A 25,935-nucleotide genomic window follows, 5' to 3' on the forward strand; every position below is an offset into this window, starting at 1 on the left:
GAGGCAACGAACGGGAACTTTCCTTTTCTGCCGCCATGTCCATTAGTTTTCCGCTTTCGGTCCTTGCCTTTCTTTTTCCCCTTTGTTTTAAATATAAAATCCCATCTGGAGACTCTGATTACAAACCATCAGCCCTAGTTCCACACGCTATATTTATTGCCAGTATATTTAAGTGTGTGTGTGCATGCGTGTGTGTGTGTGTGTGCACGTGTGCTTGTGTGTGTTTGTATGTGTGTGTGTGTTTGTGTGTGTGTGTGTGTGTGTGTGTGTGTGTGTGTGTGTGGATCACCACCATGAGGCCTGACAGGTGGGTCTTTCTGAGCCAGTTAGGCCCCTGCTTCTGAGAACAACATCCCTAAGCAGGAAATTCAAGTGCCCAAATTTAGTCAAACAGCTTGGCCGTCACAGGTTATGAAGAATCCCATGGTGGCGGCAGCCACTTCCTCCCTGTACACCACGCACATGGAAGCCTCTGGGCTGTGGGGTTGGGTGGGGGGGAGGGGTGTCTGCTTTCCTCCAAGGACAGCCTAGAGCCAGGGAGTCATAGTTCTCTGGGTAATTGGGAGAACTTGGGCTGGCCCAAACCTCTTTGAACTTCATTTCCTGGTGGTTGAAATGGGGATAACAATGCTCAAGGCCACAAGGTATGGGAGGGTAGGTTGTTTACTGTGCAAGGCTGTCCAACGAAGGGGCCCTACAAATGCCCTGCAGGGGCACCTTTTCCTAACTGCACACGAGTACCTTATGGACCAGGGGCAGCTATCACCTCGCAGAGCATCTGGGAAATCACCCGAAGAAACCCAGGGAGGGAAGAGACACTGTTTCTGCTTAGAGACACGCAGGTTCTTGCGAGCACCGCAGATCCAGGAAAGAGTGTTTATCCTCCTCTCCGGGATCCTCTGCCTGCCTCTCCAGGCAGCCCCCTCCCTTCCCTTCCCCTAGCCCAGGCTCATAGACATTCTGAGCAGACGAGCTCTTACTCCTCTGCAGATGGATTCCTTTGCATGAAGGCTGATGTTGACATTTGATACCAGCATCCATTTCACAGCCTCACTTCTGATCCCTATGGACCTCTCTCAGCTTTGCCCACAAATAATCCCGGAGCCCCTCCTGCCTGCTTTCATCCACTCCTTTGTTCCTGAGACTGGACCTCTATTCCTAATCTACACCTCTCCTTGCTCCCCTCTGCCACCTCCCCCATCAGACATATTTAGGAGAACCGAGTTGCCCCTTCCAGCTCAACTCCCTGCTCAGGAGAGGGAGCCCCCACTCTGGGCGTGCACTAATTATGCGCACCTACACGTTCCCCTTGCCTCCCTCCCAACCTAGGCTTTAAGCTGCTTTTTGTTTGGTTGTGAGAGTCATATATTAAGTGACAGTTCTCAGAATACAATTTTAATTAAGATTCAATAGTCACTTCTCTGTCAGTAATCTTCCATGCTGATGACTTAAAATATATTTACCCAGTTCTATTATGTCACAGCTTTGAATTCATTAGACGTCTGTTAATCCTTAACAAACTTTAAAAAAGCAATTTCCAAGGACAAAACTGTTTGAAACAATGAGCCCCGCGCAGGGTGCGCACCCTGGAGTGTCCCAGGCTTCCCTGCTTGCTGTCGCTGCTGCCCTCGAGCAGAGGGCGGGTGACTGGACGGAGGACAGCCAGCCCCAGAGGATACTGTAGGATGGGGCAGTCTGCCCACCGCGTGCTGATGCAGCCCAGACGGCTAGCATTCCCAGCGGGAGAGGCTGGGGGAGGATCTGGAGGGACAAACCACAGAGAGCTCGCTCAGGCCACAAGCACGTTTGGCCTTGGGCTCCTAGGAACTTGATAAGTCCTCCCATTTCCTTGCGCAGCATGATGTGAAAATGCTGGACGTGCGTCTTGGCCTTTGGTCACTTCAGTGTTTAGGCGAGAGTTGTAAGGAGGATGACTTTTTCTCCGGGCCCTAGGCTTTCAGCATAGTACCCCCCACCCCCGACACATACGCACCACACACACATATGCACACGCACGGCTGCCTCCCACTTAACTAGGGAGGGACATCCCTTGATCCCCAGTAGGCAGAGGGAACACCGTTCACTTCTACTTAAGAAGATGCAGTAGCCAGAGGAACAGGGACTCCCTGACTGTAGGACCAGAGTGAGTCATGCTGGGAAGGGCAGCTGATGCTTGACAGAAGATGCTTCTGAAGTTTTTTTGCTGTGACCACACCTCTCCATAAAGTGGTTTTCTCAGCTGATCAACCAAATGAACCCTGAACAGGGTTAATACAGGCCTCAGAAACTCAGTGACAATGCCAGAAACTCCCTTGGCTCAGTTACTACTTCATTTTCATTTAATTGATATTTACTGGGCACTTGCTAGAAGTTGGGTGTGGTGCTAGGCCCTGGGGATACAGTGAGGGGCGGACAAGGTAGCTAAGTTCTCTGCCTTTTGGCTTTGGCGTTTACAGTCTAGGAAGGCAGAGAGATACAAAAGGAAGGCATTATAATTAAAAGCACAGTGAGCACTCTGTAGGACAAGTATAGAATAAGGGACAAAACAGCAGCAGAGCTGAATTTGGTCCAGGTTGTGCGGAGGCTTCCTGGAGTAGGTGATGTGGAAGCCATCAAGATGTGGAGGGAGAAGAGGAACTTGGCCAGGCAGGAGTGGAGGGAGGGAGCGAGGCCAGCAAGAGACCAGAGTGTGTTGGCAGTCTTGGAGGAAGATTGAGCATTGCGTTTATTAGTGAGAGATGCTGAGCCTCGCTGGGAAGTGAAAAGCAACGGAACGGAGAGTGGTAAGAGATAAATAAACCTGAGTAGTGGCATGGCCAGCCCCTTGCAAAAATGTGCCCTTATGCTAAAAAAAAAAAAAAAAAAAAAAAAAAAGAAGAGGGTCAATGCAGATGGAGAAGATTCCTGTTTGTTTTGCCAGGGTCCCAGCTAAGTAAGGACCTGAAAGACCTGAGCGCCTTTGAGCACAGAGACAGTGGCAGGCAGAAAGCTTCCACATGTGGACACCTCTGGGTTGGATATTCCTGGTAGGACCTAGGTCAGGGTGGCCAGGACGCCTCCGGGCTGTGAGAACAAGGATTGGCAGGGTGGGTTGTGGCTCAGAAGAGCCCAGAGCATTACTGTGTAGAATTAGGCACATTGGCAAGGGCTTTTAATGACGGTGATTGTAATGAAGATAAAGAGGGAGAAAAAAATCCACCACAACAGAGGTTAGTAAACTTTTTCCAGAAAGGGCAAGACAGTAAATACTTTTGGCTTTGGCAGTCACATGATATCTGCTGTAACTACTCCCTTTTGCCACTGTAGCGTGCACACACACACAAACACACACATACACGCCATATCTGTAGACAATATGCAAATAAATGAGCACGGCCGTGTTCTAATAAAACTTTATTTCCAAAAACAGGTGGCAGGCTAGACTTGGCCATCCACTGTAATTAGCCACCACCTGCTCCAACAGTGCTGTCCAATAGGATACCCGATGGCCACATATGACCAAGGAGCACTTGAAATGTGCTCTCAGTATTAAAGACATACCCAATTTTGAAGACTTAGTATGAATAAAAGAATGTTAAATATCTCATTGATAATTGTATGTATTGCTTACATGTGAAAGCAATATTTTGAATATAGTGGTTTGAATAAAATACATTAAAATTTATTTCACTTCTTTCCCTTTTTATATGCCCATGAGAAAATTTTAAGCTACATTTAATGGCTAGTAATCATCTTTCTATCGGACAGGGCTGATCAGAAACAACGCTTTATCCAGATGCAACACAGATTTAGTCTCTGACAGTAAGGGGTCTTAGGTGGGGGATTTACCCTGAAAGATGCAATAATGCAATTCGTATCTTCACCATAAAGTCGTATCTGATTGGAATAAGTTTTTAAATTTGCTTTATATCCTTTTAAATCTGCCAGGTGTTTTTTTCTGCACTTGTGCTTCTCAAACTGGGAGCTCCGGAGCCCTACTTCCTCCAGATATTAACGATGGCTGCTTCTAAAAAGGAATATCTTTAGCTTAAAAGGAGGGAAGCAATGCAGAATTAAACACTAATCCATTTTCTTTACTGCGGCAGAATTCCTCAACCCTTCTGTACTTGCTAATGCATACAGAGCTTTTGCAACAGCAAGAAAAAGCAGGCAGCGCGTCCCCAACTCCGTGGCCTCAGAAGGCCTTCCTCGGCAGCACGTTGTTCTGAGAGAAGCCACCCAACCGGTGTGCAGGATTCTCAAACGTCCAACCCCATTGATGTTTTTAGCACCACATAAATAGAACTAAGTTAGTACAACATGGAATAGTGGGAAAACTGTAAGATTCGGAGGCACAAAGACCTGAGCCAGAGTCCATTCCTCCCTTCCCTAGATATCCATTCATGCAAAAGCACCAACTAGGTACAAGCCAGAGCCTCATGCCCTGAGTATGTGGTGGTGAATAAAAACAAGTCCCCTCATCCTGGGGCTTTGTTGCCAGTATAGAAGACAAGCAATACACAAGATGAAACAAATATACAGTAAGGTAGATCACGATGAGTTCCCAGAAGTGAACACAAAGCAGGAAAGAGGGACATGCACCATTGGGGTGGGGCCTCAGGGAGAAGGTGATTTTTGAGTGAACACTGGAAGGAGACGGTTCAGGGTGGACGAGTCTTCATCTATATACACAGATAAGCCCTTCCTTGTGAAAGCCGTTCCCAAAGCCCAAATGAGATGATGTGCATGGAGGTCTGGGCAGAGGACCCGGCACATACAGGGTGTTCAGAAGAAGTTCATGCCTTTGCTTCCAGCCTCACCCCCTTCTCCACTTCCCTGAACTCCTGAAGCTTTATCCACCATGTAGATTCTCCATGCGGAAACTTACCTACTTCCCCAATAACGCTGGCATCTCCAGGGGGCCAGCTCTCTCCTTGTCCATGTCCTTGTTCCTTATGAATGTTGGTCCAGTTTGACTTCAGGCCAAGTCAAAGTGCTTCAAAATACATTCAGAACACACTTTTCGAATCTGATGATTATCAGATGAACCACTGGTATGAAACCATCCCTCCATTCGTTCAACACATTTATGGAGCACCTACTGTGTTCTGGGCACTGTGCTAGATGTGTGGGATATAGCAATTAACAAAACAGACAAAAGAACCTTCCATTGTAGAGCTGACATTCCAGTGGGGGAGATAGGAAATATTCCATAAACATAGTTAATAAGCAAATTACATAGTCTGTTAGAAGGTGATAAGAGCTAAGACAAAAAGAAAAAGAAAAAGAAATAGAACTATATTAGCGGGATCGATTGACAGAAGAGATAAGACCTTACAGGAGCACAGGCCCTTCTCTGCTCCTCCAAAAGGCAGGGGTTAGGGTGACAGGTGAAGCCCTGGTAGGGCATTAGAAAGTTGCCTCTTAACCCTGACCCTGTGTCCCTCCCTTCCAGGCACCACAGCCTGAGTGACCAGACCATGGAGACCCTGCTTGGTGGCCTGCTAGCGTTTGGCATGGCGTTTGCCGTGGTCGACGCCTGCCCCAAGTACTGCGTCTGCCAGAACCTGTCTGAGTCACTGGGGACCCTCTGCCCTTCCAAGGGGCTGCTCTTCGTGCCTCCTGACATTGACCGGCGGACAGTGGAGCTGCGTCTGGGTGGCAACTTCATCATCCACATCGGCCGCCAGGACTTCGCCAACATGACGGGGCTGGTGGACCTGACCCTGTCAAGGAACACCATCAGCCACATCCAGCCCTTCTCCTTCCTGGACCTCGAGAGCCTCCGTTCTCTGCACCTTGACAGCAACCGGCTGCCCAGCCTTGGGGAGGACACCCTGCGGGGCCTGGTCAACCTGCAGCACCTCATTGTGAACAACAACCAGCTGGGTGGCATTGCCGACGAGGCCTTCGAGGACTTCCTGCTCACACTGGAAGACCTGGACCTCTCCTACAACAACCTCCATGGCCTGCCCTGGGGCTCCGTGCGGCGCATGGTCAACCTCCACCAGCTGAGCCTGGACCACAACCTGCTGGACCACATCGCCGAGGGCACCTTTGCCGACCTGCAGAAGCTGGCTCGCCTCGACCTCACCTCCAACCGGCTGCAGAAGCTGCCCCCAGACCCCATCTTTGCCCGCTCCCAGGCCTCCGCCTTGACCGCCACGCCCTTTGCTCCACCCTTGTCCTTCAGTTTTGGGGGGAACCCGCTGCACTGCAATTGTGAGCTGCTCTGGCTGCGGAGGCTGGAACGGGACGATGACCTGGAGACCTGCGGCTCCCCGGGGGGCCTCAAGGGCCGCTACTTCTGGCATGTGCGTGAGGAGGAGTTTGTGTGCGAGCCACCTCTCATCACCCAGCACACACACAAGCTGCTGGTTCTGGAGGGTCAAGCGGCCACACTCAAGTGCAAGGCCATTGGGGACCCCAGCCCCCTCATCCACTGGGTTGCCCCCGATGACCGCCTGGTGGGGAACTCCTCAAGGACCGCTGTGTATGACAACGGTACCCTGGACATCTTTATCACCACGTCTCAGGACAGCGGCGCCTTCACCTGCATCGCAGCCAACGCTGCCGGGGAGGCCACAGCCATGGTAGAGGTCTCCATCGTCCAGCTGCCACACCTCAGCAACAGCACCAGCCGTACCGCTCCCCCTAAGTCCCGCCTCTCGGACATCACGGGCTCCAGCAAGACCAGCCGGGGAGGTGGAGGCAGTGGGGGCGGGGAGCCTCCCAAAAGCCCCCCGGAACGTGCTGTGCTTGTGTCCGATGTGACGACCACCTCGGCCCTGGTCAAGTGGTCAGTCAGCAAGTCAGCGCCCCGCGTGAAGATGTACCAGCTCCAGTACAATTGCTCTGATGATGAGGTACTGATCTACAGGTGAGCCGGGGTGGCAGCGGGGCAGGGAACTGTATGGCTGGGGAAGGAGGAGGCACTAGGGAGGGTTTTGAACTTTTCCCACCCATGCCCCTTCTCCCAGAGGTGCCTGGGGGAGTCGTAGGGTGAGCTGTGCCCACGGTGCAGGTAAGAGGACATGGAAAGCACATCGACTCAAGTGTAGGAAGAAAGGAACTCCGTGGGTAGCCCCAACAGATGTGTATATAGGAGGACCAAGCCCCCCAGGGCGTGGCTCTGGCAGGTGGGCATGTGGCTATGAGCCTGCGAAGAGTGGATCTGGCCTTCACCTGGACATGCATGTAGCCATGCTTCAAGCTTAAGGTCAGGAAGAGTAGAATTCGGATTACAGCCCCGCCACTTAATAGTCATTTAATTCTCCCGGCCTGCCTGTTTGTCCCCACCCGTAAAATGGAGACAATGTGTACCTTAGTCTGGACACTTGATTGCAGGTGATGGAACCCAATCCAAACTGACTGAAGAAAGAGAAAGGGAAAAGGGAGAGGTAGGGTGTTGGCTCATGTAGTATTAAAGTCAGGAAGCTGCTCCAAGCTCAGCCAGATCAAAGGCCTTCCCACAACATCCTGTGTTTTTAGACTTTCTTACCTTCCCTAAGCTCTACTTTCTTCTGGTTGGCCTCACCGCCCCCCCCAACACACACACAGTCTCTTCCGTCTGAGCAGCCCTCAAGGGAGGAGAGCATCCTTTTGTTCTACTCCCAGCTGGTGCCACAGGAGCCTGGATGAGCTCTGATTGGCAAAAGCAAGTCACAGAAGCCTGGATATTACAGGTGGGGTCATCCTGTCCAACCCCCCCAACCCCGTGCTGGCATCTCTGGGCACCAGTCTCCTTTATCTGAAAACAGAGATAATAATGTTGACCTTGTAAATTTATGGTGAGGACCAAGGGATCATTTCCTGGGCCTGGTAGAGAGGGAGGTTAAGACTAAAAAGCAGCCCCAGAATCACCTACGTCGTTCAGAGGGAGGAGCTCCCAGAGTGATAGCTCCAGGCCCCAGGGTCCAGGCTCCCACCACCGATGAGTTCCTGTCTCAGCCAGCTTCAGTTTGCGGTAAACATGAAGCACATGGCCAAGAATCTCACTGCTCAAGAAATGCCTGGATTTCTTTGGAAATCCTCTGTTTTCTTTTATGCTTTTATTTTATTTATTTTATTTTATTTTTTCAGAGGGAGAGAGAGAGTACTGGAGAGTAAGTTGGGTCCAGAGAGAGGGAGAGAGAGAATCTTAGGCCAGCTCCATGTGGGGTCTGATGCAGGGTTTGAGCTAATGATCCTGAGATCATGACCTGAGCTGAAATCCAGAGTCAGATGCTTAGCCGATTGAGCACCCAAGTGCCCCTTTTTTATGCACTCAAAATGATTATTCTGAGAAGTGATCCCATAGGCTTCATAGACACACAAAGGGTCCCTGGTGCAGGAGCGGTCAAGAGCATTGAGAGTTCTTCTGGCTCTGATCTCAGCTGATGAGTCTCTGGGTGGAAATGTGTGAGGGAGAAGAGCTTATAAGGAAGGCATTCATTCCACAAATGGAGTCCCTGAGACTGGGGTGCGTCATGGAAATCGGTGGAAACCAGGGCACTTTCCTGGTCTGGCATACGTTTGGTTTGTCTGGAGAGCAGCTTCGCCTCTCCAAATGTACAGAAAGCAGCATTAAAACCTAAATTAAATGTTTGCACACACACACACATGTAAAGAGATCTATAGATATATCATTAAGCCTAAATATACATGTATGTATTTTTCTAATTATAAAAGTAATAGTCACTGTAGAAAATTTGGAAAGTAAAGAAAATGACAAAGAGAGGGGCATCTAGGTGGCTCAGTTTGTTAAGTGTCCAGCTCTTGGTATTGGCTCAGGTCATGATTTCAGGGTCGTGAGATTGAGCCCTGTGTCCAGCTTCGTGCTCAGAGCAGAGTCTACTTGGGATTCTCTCTACTTCTCCCTCTGCCTTGGCCAACAAATAAATAAATCTTAAAAAAAAAAAAAAAAAGGAAAGAAAATGACAAAGAGAGAAATAAGAATTATCTGTAACCCCACCAAAGTTTATCAGAGGCATTTGGCTTCTCAGTTTTATTTCAATTCAGAACAATATTTATGGTCAGTCTAGTCTGTATTTCTTAATTCTTTGCACATTATAGCTTGCTTAGTTCCCATGGTAGTAAAATGTTTTTCACTTCTCTGCACCACAATTTCTGTACCAATCTTCTACTGTTGAACATTTAGGTTGTTTCTCATTTTGAACATTGGAAGTAACGCCTCGATGGATCATTGTACCTAAATATATCTGTGCAAGTTCAGTGATTTCCTTAGCTTATTTTTCTAAGGGTTGAATTACTGGTTTAATGAGTAAATTATAATCTTTATACATTGCATGTAAATATTTACTGACCCCCCCCCACACTGGTGGAAGGCGACAGCGCCCATTTCGACCACACCTTTCCCAATGACTGAATATATAATCAAGTTCATCTCTGCCAATTTTATAGGTGAGAAATGGAACTTGTTTTAATTTGTATTTCTCTGATAACTTGTGAGGTTGACCTTTGGGAAATAAGTATATTTCTTCAATTGTGAATTTATTATATGGTCTTGACTTTGATAAAAAGTGTAAAAGTGAAATGCTACCTGTTCTGAGGCTCGCACAGGCAAAGGGCGGAGGGAAGACAGTGCAGTGGGTGATGGGGGAAGCAGGGCTGTTGGTGTTCAGATAGCAGCATGCCTAAATGGTGCCCCTCCCTGGGGGCCCCAGAAACCCAGCCTGGGGCATAGGAGGGACTGGAGTTTGGCTCCTGATGTCTCTCAAGACAGAATTCGAGCGACTTACATTCGGTGGTTCAGAACCTGGAGACACTAGGTTCATGAAAGTAAATGAAATGAGAGCATCAGAAACCTTGGAATTAAAAAAAATAATAATAATTCAAAAACAAAACCAAAAGCAAACCCTGCTGACTTCCTCTGAGGGCCGTCACAGGGACAGTAGGAGACAGAGCTCAGAAGCTCAATATTGTGAGTGCGCAGCTCCTGTTGGAGGTACACCCATCATTATCATTATTATTAGTAAAAGTAATAGTGATGGTGAGAGGAAGACCATTATCTTGCCTGCCGAGCTTGGGGGAGGAAACGGAAGAGGAGGGTTAAATACACAATTCAGTCTGAGTTCCAAAATCTTAGAGAAAACGTTCAGAGTGAGACTAGGCAGATGACAGGAACGGCGATGGCGGGTCACCGTCTTTGCCGGCTTACTGCGTCTGACCCGTCGCTCAAGCGCAGAGTCTGAAGTAGAAATGGCCCAGAGAACCAGAAAGCTCTCCCCCAGAAAGAAGCAGGCGGGATTTGAACCCAGGCCTTCTGGAGTCCGCGCCTAGACTCAGCTCTGTGGTGGAGCCGCCCAGCGCCCCGACAGCGACTCTGGCTCTAGACATACAGGGCACCGAAAGAGGCAACGGAACTTTTAGAAAATGAACTGGGGCTGCACAGTGCTTCTGACATGCGCAGAGTTGAGCCTGAAAGTGTACACAAGAAGGGAAGAAAGGCCCAGAGCGGAAGAGGAGGAGGCGTGTGCGCTGTGCGCAGTGAGCCAAAGGCAGCCCAACGGGGCTTTTTAATCCGTGTTGGTAGCAAAAAGGAAAAATGACAACAGCCTGCTGGATGGGAAGGAGTTCGCAGTGAGACTAGACGGGAGCCAACAGGCCCGCCTGGCCATTTCGGATGGGCCCCCGCCCTCGGGGCTGGGAGCGCAGGGACAGCAGGGAGGGCGCGTATTTGCGCTAAGAGCTTCCTCGAGCTGGGCACTATTATAGCAAGGGCTTTATGCGGACCAACTCATTTAGTGTTTACTATGCCCGAGAAGGGAGAGCTATGATTATTCCACTTTCCATTTAAGAAGCTTGTCCAGGGTGTGTTACAGGGGCAAGGAGCGGAGACAGAGTTAGGATCCAAGCAATCCAGGAAGGGCAAGACCTATACTACTGAGAAGGAATAGAAGAATGTGGGTGGGTCCTGGTCCCCAGCCCCCCAGGGTCCAGTCCCAGAGTAAAGGAAGGGGTAGATGAGGTTCCCGAGCTGTGGGCGTGGTCCTGAGGCAGCACGGACAGAAAGAGAAGCGCCTCAGATGGGAAAAGGGCGGATATTCTGCTTTTCCAAGAATAGACTGAGTAAAGCATAGGATGCTAGGCTGGGCATGGATTCCCTGCCAAATTCTAGAAAGGATTTCACAACAGATGGTGGTAAGCCCTCAGAAAAGAATGCTGATTGCCAGGGCCCAGCATGGGTTCACAAGGAGAAAATCCTGCCCCATTGCTGATCTGTCTTCAGGAGACACTGTGGACACCGCGGCTCAGACAGGCATGCCTCCCCATCATTCTTGAGGGCAGCACCTCTCTGTGGGCATCCTCCTCCTACAGCGATTCTCCACTGGATCCCACCGCCATGGGTCCCCATGGGGAAGAGGATCTGAATCTTGGGGGATGCTAAGTACCCTTGGAAAATGTCCTAGGAGTTTCCACTGGCTGTGACTCACTACCATAAACAGAGCTTATTACAATTTTACAGGACATTTGACAAAATCTCACTTTGTGTTTGGGACAAAATGGAGAAATGCGTGCTGGTGAAATGCACTTGAAACTGGTCATGGAACCAGACTGATAGACTGATGTGAACGCACAAGGAAGCCTCTGCCTTGTGCTTCCTCTGCTTCTGTCCCCGTTTCTGTGCTGCTCGATTCATTTTCCTATTGTCGTGGATAATGACACAGAAAATGTGTATTCCCTTCCCTCTGGTTCAAGGACTCAACTGAACAAGCACAAGGTGGGGGAAATCCGGCTTGACTGGAGTTTTGTGTGGCCTAGGCTCTGAGTTTTCATTGATCTCAAGGCCATTACACCTACGAAGTGATGGAACTGCTGAGACTCCGATGGTTTTTGGTTGTGTTAACAGGAGGAAAATGCTCAGCTCGTGTGAGATTCTGATTCTAACCACTGACTCATTCAAGCCAGCTGGAGCAGAGCTGTGGAATGTTTGATACAGGACAGCGTGGTCTTAAGAGTCATTTTACTAACTGCAGTGTGTCCAGAGATCAACTGATGAGAATGGGATTCTGGAAGCTCATGGGAGATGGAGGAAGGTTACCTTGGAGATGAGGTGACTCAGAAAAGAAGACCTACCTCCCTTAACTTATTCAAAAAGTTTAGGAGCAGAAGAGCGGAAAACACATAAACACATGCACATATGAAAGTGGGCATCAGCTCATTACAAGGGAAAGGTCCAACAGCAACAGCCTTACATACCTCTGTCATTATTTTCCATGTGGCCGTGAAATTTGGTTTTGTATCTTTCTTTCTCTCCAGCATGTGCTTTCCATGAGTACTCATCTTTGTACTCCCAGCTCCTAGTAAGTCCTGGCCCACCACAGCTACTGGGTCAATGCTCGATGTACTTAACAGAATGGAAATGAGCATCAGGGCTGCCCAACAGCAGAATAAGTAAGAGCTTCCACAAAGTAGTGAGTTGCTCATGCCGGAAAGGTTGAAGCAGAACTTGGTTGAACAGGGACACTGAGGGGGCAGCCCGACTTTAGGCAGATATGGAAACATTTGGCTTACATGATCCCAGCCCTGATGGTCTCTTATTCTGTGCAAGACCTTTATAATCTCATGATTGAGGCAATACAGTTATTACTCTTGCTAAATCCACCTGCTTTTACCAGCTGGGTCTGATAATCTAACATCTTACCTCCCAGAGTTAGGGTGCCCTCTGTCATAGAGGTTTGAGCTCCAGGGCCCTAAGGTCACAGACAGGGACTTTGGAAGGGGCTCAGATTGTCCAACCAGAACAGGACATGAATCATCAAGAGGTCATCATTGATCTACATCTGGGGCCATGGGAGCTGTGAGCAGTTTCTGAAAACATCAGGTTCTATTTCACATACCAGGAAGGGGAAAGCAGCCATAGGTAACCCCAAATCATGGATAACTCAGGATTTGAATTTGACTATGAAATAGGGTCTTGCTCTTTTATGAGATAATTAGCTCCTAATCATCTAATGGTACTTGCTGACCTCCAAGGCATTTGTCCTCCCTGCTTACACATGGCTGAGCCCTGCAGTGGCCTGGCATGTTTCCCACGTGACTGGTGAGGGCCAACTCTCCCATCTCTCTGCCCCAGAGCCTGTCCTTTCAGTAAGTGGCCGGCATTAATGAGGACAGTGTCAGAGCAAGGAGGGGTCACAAGGGGAAGAGGGAGGGTGGGAGAAGAGGAGTCAGAAAACGGGGGGCCTCCCTTCCGCCTGGAGAAGACAGCAACCCGTCCCGGCTCAGGCTCATCCCTGGTGTGACATGGAAAGTTAAGTGACCTGCATGTCATTATCAGCCCAAGTGACATTCACAAACACTTGTCTCCAAGAGTCATCAAGAACATCTGTCACCAGGCATGATGTTGGAACCGTCCCCAGGAGGGCTAGGGGAACAGTAAGCGTGCTTCTAAAGCACAGTGTGGAATTAGCCAGGATGCAGTCTTGCCTTTCCCTTGCTTATTATGCTGTGGTCGTCCACAAGTAGGGTAAATGATGGATTATGAGGAGACACACTGAAGTTGGGGGATGATAGCAGCCATTCTATGTCCCACTCCTGCTCTGTCTGTAGGCCCCCCTTTCCATGTTGTCTTCTTCATGAATGTCAGACATCACAGCATCCCGCATCCTGGGGAGACTGGACGACCCCACTGAATTGTGAAGTGCTAAGGAAGGGGCACCTTCGGCTGTTGCTCTGCCTTCCATCTCAGGAAAGGATAAGAGGGACAGTTTGGTCAGGTCCCGCCCCATCAGGATCTTATCAGTCAACACTTAAGTGGAGCTCTATCTCTTATCATGAAAAGACAGCCATCTCCACCATGGAATGGAGGGGAATTTACTAATGAACCTGAGACTTCATGGATATGGAGAGAAATTGGTAGGGACAATTGTTTCCTAGAGGGAGGGGGAGCCCAGGTACAGGACCCACTGTCCTGGGGACGCTTCCCCAGACACTCCGTCTTCTACTGAAAGTGTTGATTGAGCTCCCACAGGTAAAGGAAGAAAAAGATGTGAAGGAGGAAACGGGTGGATGGGTCAAGGGAAGTTTCCCCAGCAGCTTGCTGGTTAGAGCCAAAATCAAAATCAGCCTGCCTTGGATTTTATATGTTTCTAAATTTCTTTCACACTATTAAATTACTGAAACCTGATATCCACAAGGGAGGGATGGACAGGACAAATATAAGGCTCATTTTATAGATGATGAAACTAATTATCCCACGAATTGAGTAGATTTCCCAGGATTCCCAAAAATACAGAGGTCTCCTATGTTCAGTGCCAGGTACCATGCTGTGGCGCACATCTCACTAACGGCCCATGGACTTTTGGCTAAGGCTATAGACTTGGGACAAGGAGCACCAACTGTAACTTCTCCTTCTGAGAAGGGTGGGGTAAATCACTGGGAGTCTGCTGGATTGTTTCTCGCAGCTTTAGTTGTTTCCTGCATTTCTAGGGCCTAGCAGTGTTGAGGGAGAGTGGAACAAGAGGGCCAGTGAGAACCTTGGATCCCACTCAGAAATAGCCTCCTGGGACCAGCTAGCCAAAAATCAAGGCAAGATGAGGATTTCTGTGTGGTACCAGGTAAGCCATTGTGAAATAACTTAGTTGTTAGAGGCATCCCAGAGGAAAACAAGTCTGGAGTAAGAAGTCCAGAGTGGCAATTAGGATGAACAGAAAACTCAATGACTTAATCTCATTAGTGTTTATACATCTCTCATGTAAAAGAAGTACATTGGAAGAGAGTTTAGGTCTGGTTTTCTGGACAGCATAGCCACCAGGGGCCTAGCTCCTTCAAGCTTGCTACCCAGCCATCCTCAGCACAGTTTCTGTCCTTAAGGTCACCTGATGGTGCAAAATGGCTGCTGAAGCTCTAGCTATCACATCTCCCATCTATACACAACAGGAAAGATGAAAGGTAGAGACCAACAGGGCAAAAGGAAGTTCCCAGAAGCCCCGGCCAATAATATCTGCGCACATCTCACTGACCATACCTTTCTCTAAGGGAGGCTGGGAAATATTTATTTGTTTGTTTTTTAAAGCTAAGCACAATGTACACCCATTAATATAGAAAAGATAGGGAAGAAGCTAGCACTTCCAGAACCTCAGTTTACACTCCACCTCTACCATGTGCTAGTCCAGGGACCATGAGCAACTCATTTGATTGCTCTTGGTCTCCATGCTCTCCTCTGTAAATGGGAGCAGAGATTCCTCTCTGCATATTTCCTGGGATCGTGGTGCAGACTAAATGAAGTCATGTATTTGAAAACACATCTTTCATAGTCAAGTGTGCGATGCTGAACACATATAAGTATTTACTGTTACTAGGAGCCTGCCTGCTTTCCCGTCTTGCCCCTCTTCTTGGCCCTCTTCTTCAAACTGCCTCTTATGGCTCCAGTCTTTAAAGCCATATTCCAAGAGAGCTATAAACTTGGAAAATGATCTAATAGGGTTTTAAGAGATCAAGGCACAAGATGCAAACCCTTTCAGAAATTTTTATAGTTCAATTGGGAAGACCCAAAAGAATGAATCTCTAATGGTGGAATTTCAAATCTCCCAACACACTTCTGCATAGGGAAGACATTTTTCAGGGGTGCCTTCCAAGAGCATTTCAAATCATATCACTACCTTTCTCATCCTTCCTTTCCTTCTCTACACAAGAAGATGACACTGCTCAAATTCAAAAACCTCCAGGGCATCTGCTCAGAGGTGACTAATTTCTCTACTTGTCATTCCCTCTTCATTTTCAAAAAGCTCTGGCTGGAGACATCTCCGAAGATAGAAATAATTAGCAGGAGTAAAGGGATTATAGTGTATATCTGGTCTGCCTTGCTTCTGAAATGTGACTTTTCCCCCTGTTGGTAAGGAAGAACTGAGAACCAGCCCCTTGTTAATTTTATTATACCTTTGGTTAGTCCGTGGGTGGAAGTGGGGATATCATTTATTTCACACCAGGAAAACACTAAAGAAGGTTCCCAGAGGGAGGGCCTCAGCTGGGAGGAATGCGTGGTGCTGGGGTCAGTGCAGGTGGGGACGGTCATCATAATGCCATCAAACCCTTATCTCACAACTTGCCCAGGTCGGTTCACAGCAGCCACCTCCTTTCAAGAAGCACCAGGGGTGCGGAAGGTGTGACACCCAGGCACCCTGACCCTAAGCCCCAGTTTTCCACCTCCCCAGTGCTCCCCGATCCTGGCTGCACGCTGAAATCTTTTGGGGAGTTGTATCTTCCCTCGGAGGGATTCTGAGTCAGCTTGGGGTGGCGCCCAAGCGTCAGTGTTTTTAAAGCTCCCCCAGTGACTCTGACGTGCATTCAGCATCATGCCACATGCCAGTGAAATCAGATGTGTGGGTGGCCCTAGTGGGCCGAGCCGCTGTGCATCCCACGGCGCAGGAGGAGCGCGGGCTGGTCTCTGAACTTCCGGTACAGGGAGAAGCCAGACCTGCTCATCTCACCTCTTGGAGACTTTGCTTCCACCTTAACATTGAAATAAAAATCCCTTAGAATGGGGTTATCTCCCAAAAGATAAAGTACGCACAGGCAAGTAAAGCACCTTGCACACTGCAGGTGCTGGAGTCATTTGTTCTTGCCCCTTGTTTGAGCCTGAGTGATGAATAGAAGGACGGACTCAGGGACCCCAGACATGAGCTCTTATCTTTCCTGCTCTGAGCCTCAGGCTTCCTCTCTACAGAATGGGGATAGTAAGGGTCCTACCTAACTTACTAGGTGGCAGTGAAATGGAAGGAGATATCAGTGTGACAAAGAGCATCTTCATAGAACGCCAAGTGCTTCTAGTGGCAGAGATCGGACTATAGTGAACCCATCAAATTTAGAGGGTTGTTTTTTGTTCTGTTTTTCTGTCATGTTGCAGAATCCCAGCTGGAGGTAGTTCAAGGCTGGTACGGGAGTTCCATGGCCTTCAAGGACTGAGGCTCCTTCTGAAGGTCAATGGCAAAATCCTTACCACATGGCTCATGTCTTCTGTTCTCACTGACGCTTCTGCCTGGGGACTCTCCAGCAGCACAGGTGGACGTGTAGGGAACCTGCCATCCCTAGGAACCTCACCAAGCCTCCGAAACTGGGAGTTGGAGGATTCATACGCCAGTTTCCTCTTCCTTGGATGATGGGGGAGGAGGATAACTGAGGCTTGTTCTGTGCGGCCTCCAAGAAGGCCCAAGTGGGATTGAGCCCCTATTGCCCACCGTGGAACCCTACTTAGTGGGCCCCCTGTAAGGACATCCTTCCCAGTCTCCTGACTGGACAGTTCTGGGCCCACCTCCCAGATAAACTACTGGTATTAGAATCCTTGTCTCTTGGTCTGCTTCTGGGGAAATGGAACATCATTAGGCACCACCTCCTGGATGGGTTACCCCCTAGAAGTCCCACCCCATGACTCTGCCAGAGGCTGACAAAGGTAGTCGTCTGTTAGGCATATCACTGCCCCAAATAAAACCAGGGCTCTGCGGGGAAGCTGGGAGGGGCAAGGAAGACAGGGAGGCACACAGCTACTGCAGAGTTGTATGGAGGAAAGCTTTGGTGTCATTAACTCTTCTTGGCACCTGCCCACACAATCCCAGAAACCAGTAGCCAACATGGAGCTGAGGCCAGCCTGGGAAAGATGATCCAGGCTGTTTTTCTGCCTCTCTCTGAGTGCTCTTTTCTCATCTCTGGAGACAGTGAGACAGAGAAAAGCAAAGAGGGATGTCTTAGTTCTTGCCAATTAGGGCTACGGTCTGCCATGAGCATGTGTGACGGAAGTGGGCACCCCATGGGGGACAGAAGGGTTCAGGACATGAAGTCAAATTAATGCCCATCATCTTCTAAGTCGCTGAGGTGGTGGGGGCAGAGAGGGAGCGGGCAGAATCACGCAAACCACAAACTGCAGTGTGCCAGCCCAGGGTGAAGGCAGGGCCACGGAGAAGTGCAATATGGATGAACAGCTCATTAACTATTTACAAAGGGGAGCTATTTCTAGCTGGGGTGGGCTCCAAAGATGGGCTCCGACTCAGTCTGTGGCTGTGGGGCTGAGGCTATGGGTGGAAGTCCTGATCCAGATGTGGGAACTGATGTGTATTGCGTTGTAAAAGAGATAAGTGTTTGGAAATTAAACATCATGGGGAGCTATGAAACACTTAACCTTGTAACATGGTAATTAGTTAGTGATGGTACTAAGTTTAGGGGCCTTTCTGTGTGGTAATTAGCCACCTAAAAGGTTAAACTCTAAATGAATTGCTTGGTGAGCTTTATCTACTTGAGCTTTTTCATGAGCTAACTGAAGTGAATTCACACGCCTGGGTATGGCGGGGTGGGGGTGGTGTTCTAGGAGATGGGGCTTCTGGAAATGGGTGGAGTGGAGTGCAAGGCATGTCCTGGGGAATAGGTAGGATTTGGAGGGAAGAGGGGAAGGTGTAGCTGCTTTAGGTGGAATCGGTAAAGACAGAGGCAGAGGCAAGATTGTTCAGTCCTGGTCAAGGACTTAAAAGGGCTGCTGGTGTATTAATCAGCTGCTGCCACAGTAACGCTGTGTGACAAGCAATCTCAAAATCTAGGCAGCTTACAGCCACTAACATTCCATTTTCTTATTTGTGGGTCTGCAGGTTTGCTGGGGTTCAACTGGTTTTGGGTAGCCTGGGCTGGGCTGGACTGGGCAGGGCTGGGCAGGACAGAGTGGGCTGGGCTGTGGTTTAGGTCCTCGCTACATATCTCATTCTGGAGCCCAGCTAGGGGCGATGGCTATTCAGAGTGTGTTCTTCTCCCACTCTGGGAGAGCAAGCCCAACAAAAGAACCAAATGCCAAGCTTGTGGTGGCATCACATGTACTTAAATCCCATTGGCCAAAGCAAGTTAGATGGCCAAGCCCAAAGTCAGAGGGCAAGACATGTACTTCACCCACCATCAGGCCATGGCAAGGCTGTGGAGGTATTTTCTTTTGGGAAAGTGAAGAAACAGGACCAACAACTCAATCTGGCACACAGAGCCTACCTAAAAGAGGAACTGTCTCTAGGGCAGGTTCTCACTTAAGCATGAATCCGAGTCATCTGGCACACTTGTTAGCACAGGGATGCCGGACCCTACTGAGTTTCTGACTCAGTTGGTCTGGAGCAGAGTCTGACAATCCGCTGTTCTAATACATTCTCCCGGGGATGCTGATACTATCACTTTGGGGACAACATTTCAAGACGCTCTGGTCTAGGAAAATAATAGGTTTGTTTAAAGAGGATGGGAGGGGTCAGCCTGTTGGTGTCCTTGAACGTCACACAAAAGAGCTGTATTTACTGAATCCTTACTACCTTCAGTTACCTCCAGTTAACTATTATAAAAGCATTCTGTGTGTTCTTTTCATTGGCATATGAACCCTGGAGGTATGACATTGCCATTTGACAGACAAGGACTATAGAGCCATAGCAGGTGATGTGACTTATGAGGCCCCCCAGCTTGGAGGGGGTGGAGCTGGAGCTTGTAGCCACTGCTCTGTCCTGTCCTGAAAGTCAGGCTTCCTCCTTTTGACAGTGGGGAACCAGGTCAAGTTCACTGGGAAGGAATGACCTGTGGTAGAGAAAGTTCTGGATTTGGAACAGGATGGTCTAGGCACAAACCATGCTTTGACTTGCAGTAACTAGATTTTGGTGTAGCTAGATCTGTTCTGGAGTAAACTATCAAGAACCTAGGGTTAGAACAAAGTAGGCAAATTCCTTACATTCTTATGAAAGAGAATGGAGAAAAAAATTAACATGTGCATTTGGAAGAAAAATAATTAGTATAAAGGGACACAGAATGAGGGGTTACTGCTTTATATGGGTAGTCAGGGATGATCCCACTAAGGAGTGACATTGGAAAAGAAACCTGAATGGAATGAGAAAAAGAGCTCAGCCAGGGGAAATAGCATGTGCAAAGGCCCTGGGAGTCTTGTTAGAGAAGCAGAAAGGACTCCAGGGTATCTGGAGGAAGAGTGACAGTAAATGAGATTACAAGACTGGAGAGGGCTGGATCATGTAGGGCCCTCTAGGCCATGGTGAGGCCTTGGATTTTATGTTGAAAGAGATGGGAGCCACTGGTGGGGAGGTCGAGGGGTGAATACAGAAGAGTGGCATCATGTGATTAAGAAAGAAGATTCTGGCTGCTAGGTGAAGAATAGACCTCAAGGGGGCAGGGGAGGAAGTAGGAAGATCAGTTACAAGATGGTCTCAGGGGTCTTAGTTATGTCTTAAGACTCCCCCTGCTCCTTAAGGTTCACATCCATAAAATGGGTGTCCTCAGTGTCCTTCGATGGGGAAAGGAGATCAGGGTGTGGGCAAGTGAGTGAGTAGAAATACTCTGGTAGGGAACAAAGCAGCCCTCTGTTATGGGTGCCAAGATTTAGAACCCCATGGTTCTTCTTCTGGCAGAATTCATGAGCTTGCCTCTACTGGGCTGGGGAGGCTCGCGGAGGCCCAGCAGCAGCCTGGAGAGGAGAGGAGTCCCCATCTGCCCCCACCATCCGCAGAGCAGACATCTCCAGCATCACTGTCCCAGCTCCATCAGCGTCCCCCACCCTCTCCACCCCCAGCCCTCTCACTCTGATAGGGAGTAATTATTTATGTTCTTGTTTAATTAGCTCATTAGGCATGTGCTGCAGTATTTCTGATAATAAATCTCCTCCTCTAGTGGCTCTTCAGCGTGTTTTTGCTGGAGCCAGGCCGCAGTGATGGAGGCGGCTGTTGCAGATGTGAGGCTAGCTGGTGATTGGGGCTCGGTGACCTGGGTTCTGTCCCCTGCGGGGCGTGTGGCCAGGTGGGGAGGCTGCGGAGGCCCTGGGCAAGGAGACAGGATCTTGGAAGCTGAGGCGGTGGCAGCAGCCGGCACCGAACGCCAGAGAGATATTTTTACCACCCGTCAAAATGCCACCGTGTGTGAGCCGGTGCCAAGGGCTGCTTCCCAAGGCTGCTTTGCGCTCCTCCCCCAGCCTTTGATTGTCGCTCAAAAGAAGGTCTGAGTGAAACAGCGAGACTTTGAAAATTCCCGGGTCGGCTAGGCTTGTGCCCAGCAGTCCTTTCCCTCTGGCAGGGGCTGGAAGAAAGCTGCTCTACTCTAACAAAAGTGAGTGGGTGGGAGCTGCCAGGAAAGCATGGGTGCCAAGATTTAGACCCAATCCACCCTCCCCCCCCCACACACATTCTGTCTAAGATGGGCCTACGAGTAGGACCCCACCCAAAAATATTTCCTTCAAAGGGCCTGAAATTCCACCATTAGAAATGCACTTCTTTGCACTTATCATAGGCATAACCTAGGTGATGCTGCAGTGGTTTCCTCCAGGACTGGTCAACAGAGGATATGGACCAGAGGCGGGGTCACAGTGGAGGTCCCAGCAGCAGGAGGTGGGAGGGGGTCAGGGAGAGGTCACAAAGTGACTTCAAAGCCCAGTTCCCCTGCATGGACATATTGCCAAGGACTTGAGAGAGCTCAGGGAGAAGGAGGGAAAGCCAAGGTCTTGGGACTTGTCCAGCTATATATTTGGCACAACTCTCTTGGATTCTGTTCTTCTGTCTTTAAATGGGCCTAGTTCTTGCTACTTGCACAGTCTGAAGAAGGTCCAGAGTTAGAAAGGGACAGTTCAAGGTCATCCAGGCCAGCTCTCTCCTTTCTTTGTGAATCTTTATGATGCCCACTACTTCTCCCATCTATCACCCCACCTCCCCTCCCCTCCACACCCTTAGGATGTTAACTAGCCCCATTTGGGAATAGCTTGCATATACAAGAAACCACCCCTGCCCCCCCCCCCCCCCAAGAGCCCCAACTACCGTTGGATGCTCTAGCTGAGAAGATTTTCCTTATTACAAGCCCCCAACTCCAACTTCCTGCCCTTCCATTCTGCCTTCATCCTCATCAGAAGTAAAATGTATTCTGATTTCAAAATAGGTCCATTTAATGTTTGTAGATAATTCTCATGGCTTGCCGAATGATTCCCCCCCCCCCCCCGCTTCAATATCCTCCTTCCCTGCCTTCTTCCATTCTTGCCTCTCACCTTTAGTCATTAAAGCAGTCTTTATTTTATGCAGCTAATGTCAGGTCTGGGCCACTCACAGAGGAAATGGCCGCTTATCAGGACACACCTGCCCTCCTGCAGCTCTCATTTCCCATGGAGGCGGACCTAAAGGACTCGGTACTTACGGAATACCTGACTCAGTTACTCAGTTACTATGGCTAATATAAGTGCTGTGCAAGCAAAAGTCAGGTCCTGGAAAGGTCAGGGAGGTCTTTCTGGAGGAGGTGACCCAGAAGGTCAAATAAGAGCTCGGTCAGTGAAGAGACACAGGAGGCATTTCAGGTACAGGGTGGTGGTCTGGTTGTCTCTGGAGCAGGAAGGGAGCGGTGGGTACATTCTCTGGTAGTGCCTCCAGCTGTGCCCTCCCTCTGCACGGGTGGGGTCCAGTGGGCAGTATGCTGGATGTCGTCTGGCCATCCCCAAGTGGACTGCAGCACCCCTCCTGGGCTGGGGGTACCCCTCATCTGGAGTATGATCAGCCCTTTCTTCTCCTGTGGTCCCAGGCCCACCCAGGCTGGATGCCCCCAAGAAAGCTGTCCCTCTCACTTTGTTCTAAGGCTATCACATACCCCCATGCTCTTCCCAGGACAGAATGACACAGGGTTGCCCAGCGGCTCTGTAGGCATGCCTTACTTACCTGGCACAACTAACCATTCTGGGGTCCAGGGCCTTTAACTCAAACCTCCTTGCTGATCTCTAATCTGCCATAAAATAGTTGTTTTTTTTTTTTTTTAATGTACCTGTCTCCTATGTTTTCATGTGGCAAGTCATCTTACATCTTTGGTTAGAAGTAAGTGGATTATAAATCACAAAACCAACTGATGGAAATTAGGTCAAAAGTGCCAAGTAAATGCAGATTTTTTTTTCTTCTCCAGTAATGATGATGATAATAAGAACCAACCTTTTGGAGAAATTATGACGTGCCAGATTCTATTCTAGTGGTTTCCATTTATTAGCTTATTCAGTTCTTCCAACATCTCAATGACGAAGGTCCTGTTATTATCTTGCTTTTACGAATGAGAAAACTGAGGCTCAAAGAGGTTAAGTAGCTTCTCTGGGGTATTCTGCCAGGGCTTTGAACAATCTGTGGCTGGTACAGTGAGTGGAGCATGTGATTCTTGATCTCCGTGTCATGAGTTCAAGCCTGAGGTTGGGCGTAGAGCTTAGAGAAAGGAAAGGAAAGGAAAGGAAAGGAGAGGAGAGAAAAAAGAAAAGAAAATAGAGACAAGTGACCCCATTTCCCTTCTAGATCATCCCCTACCCAGCCACCTAATCTTTTCACAAACCCAGAACCGTCAGCCTGCTGTCACTCAGAACCACCATGAGGAGAAAGGGGAAACATGAACACATCCCTCCCACCCCCATGAAACGAAGGAAACAAGGGGAAACAGGTGGGTGTTATAGGGAGGGATCTCAGCCAGAGAGGAAGAACATCTGGGCAGTGCTGGTAATGTCTAACAACAACAACAAAGAAAAACCTTTGCTTCTTTGAAAGCAGAAGGAGGGCCTGGCTGCATAAAGGGCCTGGAAGGTTCCATGGGAGGCCAGCAAGCTGATGCATGCCTTTTGACCCTTCTGCACACTGAGGAAAGTAATGGTTGGGCCCTGGGGCATTCTCATTTAAAACTTGCCATTTGAACCATGGATTTTTGGCCTCCCCATCACTACCTCCTCCAAGGACCGAAATGAAACATGGGTCATGGGTTCAACCCTAGTGATGGGGTATACTCGAGAGAGAGAGAAGATTTATGGCTTGGTCTCTGCCCTTAATGAGTCATCATCCCCCAGAGTCACTGTGGCCACTGCCTTGCTGGCCGGGTGAAGCCCAGAACCAGTGCTGAGGGGCAGGAGGTTGTGTAGGGCTGGAGGATGATGCCATGAATCTCTGACAGCCACGGGGCTCCTGGGCTTGTGGACGTCTGGCACAGGGAGCCGCCGATGGATCATAGCTGGGCTGTTGACCTTGAGTCTTAAGCAAAGTGAGGGGAAAAGGTCATATTTATTCCATCAGAGCCACAGGAGCTATAAAATATTGGAGTGTGGCTAAAGAAAGTGGTGAATCACTCATCACTCTTGGGAACTTGGCTGATCTGTCTTCTGGCCCCATCACCCACTGGGCAAGCTGAGGATCAGTGTGCTCGGAGATGGCGGACTCCAGGGGACCCCAAATGGTGCTCTCCCTGGAACAGAGAAACGCTAAGAATCGCTGAGATTCATAGGTTCCTGGAACATAAGATGTCCCTCATTGCAAATGTGACCTTTTCAAGGAAGTTTTCCTGGCCCCTCCCACTTATTGCTGAGCCTGTCTTCCCTCTACCAACACTTTTACCTCCTTTTAACCTGCTACACTTTTCCTTTTTTTTTCCCACAGCATGTTCCATTTTATGACATATTCACTCATTTACCAATTATGTTTATTCTTTACTTTCTGCCTGCCCCCTGCTCTCAATGCTGAGAATGTCAACTCCACAAGGCAGGGGCTTGTGTCTAGTGCTCACTACCATATCCCCAGTGCCTGGGGATATGCACAGGCCTATAACAGGTGCTCTGGGAACATTTCTTGGATGAATGGACCAGCCTGGAAAGACCTCACAATTGATCTAATCCCAACCCTTCCCTGTGCCCAAGAAGAGCAGAGATCCAGACAGGAGGCACGGGACTTGTCCAGGGTCCTAAAGCCTGTTAGGAGTCTCCGGGATGGGAGATGAACCCAGGCATCCAACTCCTGGGCCAGAGCTGGGGTTCTAGTGGTATGATTGGCAACCACAGCCATCGAGGATGTGTGGATGTGCTTGCTGGTCACATTCTGCTAACCACCTATAGGATCTGCTAACAGATTTGCTAACCACCTATAGGATCTGCTAACAGATCTGCTAACCACCTATGGAATTTGGAGCTGGCAGCCTGCGGTAGGCAGGCTGGGGCTTCCTGGCTTCCTGTCTTGATTAAAAAAAAAAACAAAAAACAAAAAACAAAAAAAGTAACGAACAGACTGATAACTAACTCCCTAAGCCAAAGGGGGTAAAATAATATGGGTTCTGGGACTGTGGGAGGTCAGGGAATTTTTAAAAGATGGGTGGGAGGGCTGTGAGCCCCTCCCCCTCTGCCGGGCCCTTCACAGGGATCACTCATCTCCTTCCGACTCCTGGCTGTGATGGAGCATAATAATAATAGCCAACATTTATTGAACTATGTGCCAAGCCCTGTTCTCAGTGCTTTTAGGTATTCATTCATTTAATCTGCCCGACAACTCTATGAAGTGGAGAGCTTCTATTATCGTCCCCATGTTACAAATGAGAAACCGGAGGCAAATATGCCAGCATATAAATGCTTCCATTCTGGGTGCTTGGGATGCATCGGTGAATAAAACAACGAAGGATCCTCATCCTCATGGGGGAAGCAGGCAACAAGCACAATAAATGGGTAAATTATCTGGGTGTGGGGAGGCAGTGAGTGCAATGCAGGGGAGAGCGGAGCAGGGTAAGAGGTTCGGCGCGGTGGAGAGGTGCAGGCTTACACAGGGCGGCCAACATGGACCTCCCAGAGAAGGTGAAGCCTGGTTGAGTCTTGAAGGAGGCGAGCCAAGCTGAGGTCTGCAGGAAGGACATTCCTGGCAGAGGGAACAGCCAGGGCCAGGCCCTAGGACCTGAGCAGGTCTGAGGAACAGTGAGGGGCCTGGATGACTATAGTGGAAGAGCGAGAGGCAGAGTCTAGGAGATGGGGAAGGGGGGAGAGGGGCCAGATCCTGGGAACCTTGCAGCGCCCACTCAGGGACATCTTCTTAAATGCTCTGACTCGTTCAAATGCTCACATGAGCTCACAGCCTCAAACCCACAACCTCCTCTCTGCTCACACTCCCAGGATGCATCTTTACCACCCGATAGACCCACTCTCGTGCACATACTGGCCAGGGACACACACACACACCAGCCAGTGGACACACACTCAATATGCTC

At 49.2% G+C, this 25,935-nt stretch overlaps 1 protein-coding gene across 1 annotated transcript in view; it reads left to right on the forward strand.

The window, feature by feature from the left end:
• LRFN2 (leucine rich repeat and fibronectin type III domain containing 2) overlaps positions 1 to 25,935 on the forward strand; it is a 171,500-nt gene that overhangs the window by 127,973 nt on the left and 17,592 nt on the right. Inside the window, exon 2 of the mRNA XM_059399096.1 lies at positions 5,435 to 6,859. Within this exon, the coding sequence (XP_059255079.1) occupies positions 5,460 to 6,859 (1,400 nt within the window). The 5' untranslated portion in view covers positions 5,435 to 5,459. The remainder of the gene's footprint in view (positions 1 to 5,434; positions 6,860 to 25,935) is intronic.

This window comes from Mustela nigripes, chromosome 5 (assembly GCF_022355385.1).
Source record: "Mustela nigripes isolate SB6536 chromosome 5, MUSNIG.SB6536, whole genome shotgun sequence".
NCBI lineage: Eukaryota > Metazoa > Chordata > Mammalia > Carnivora > Mustelidae > Mustela > Mustela nigripes.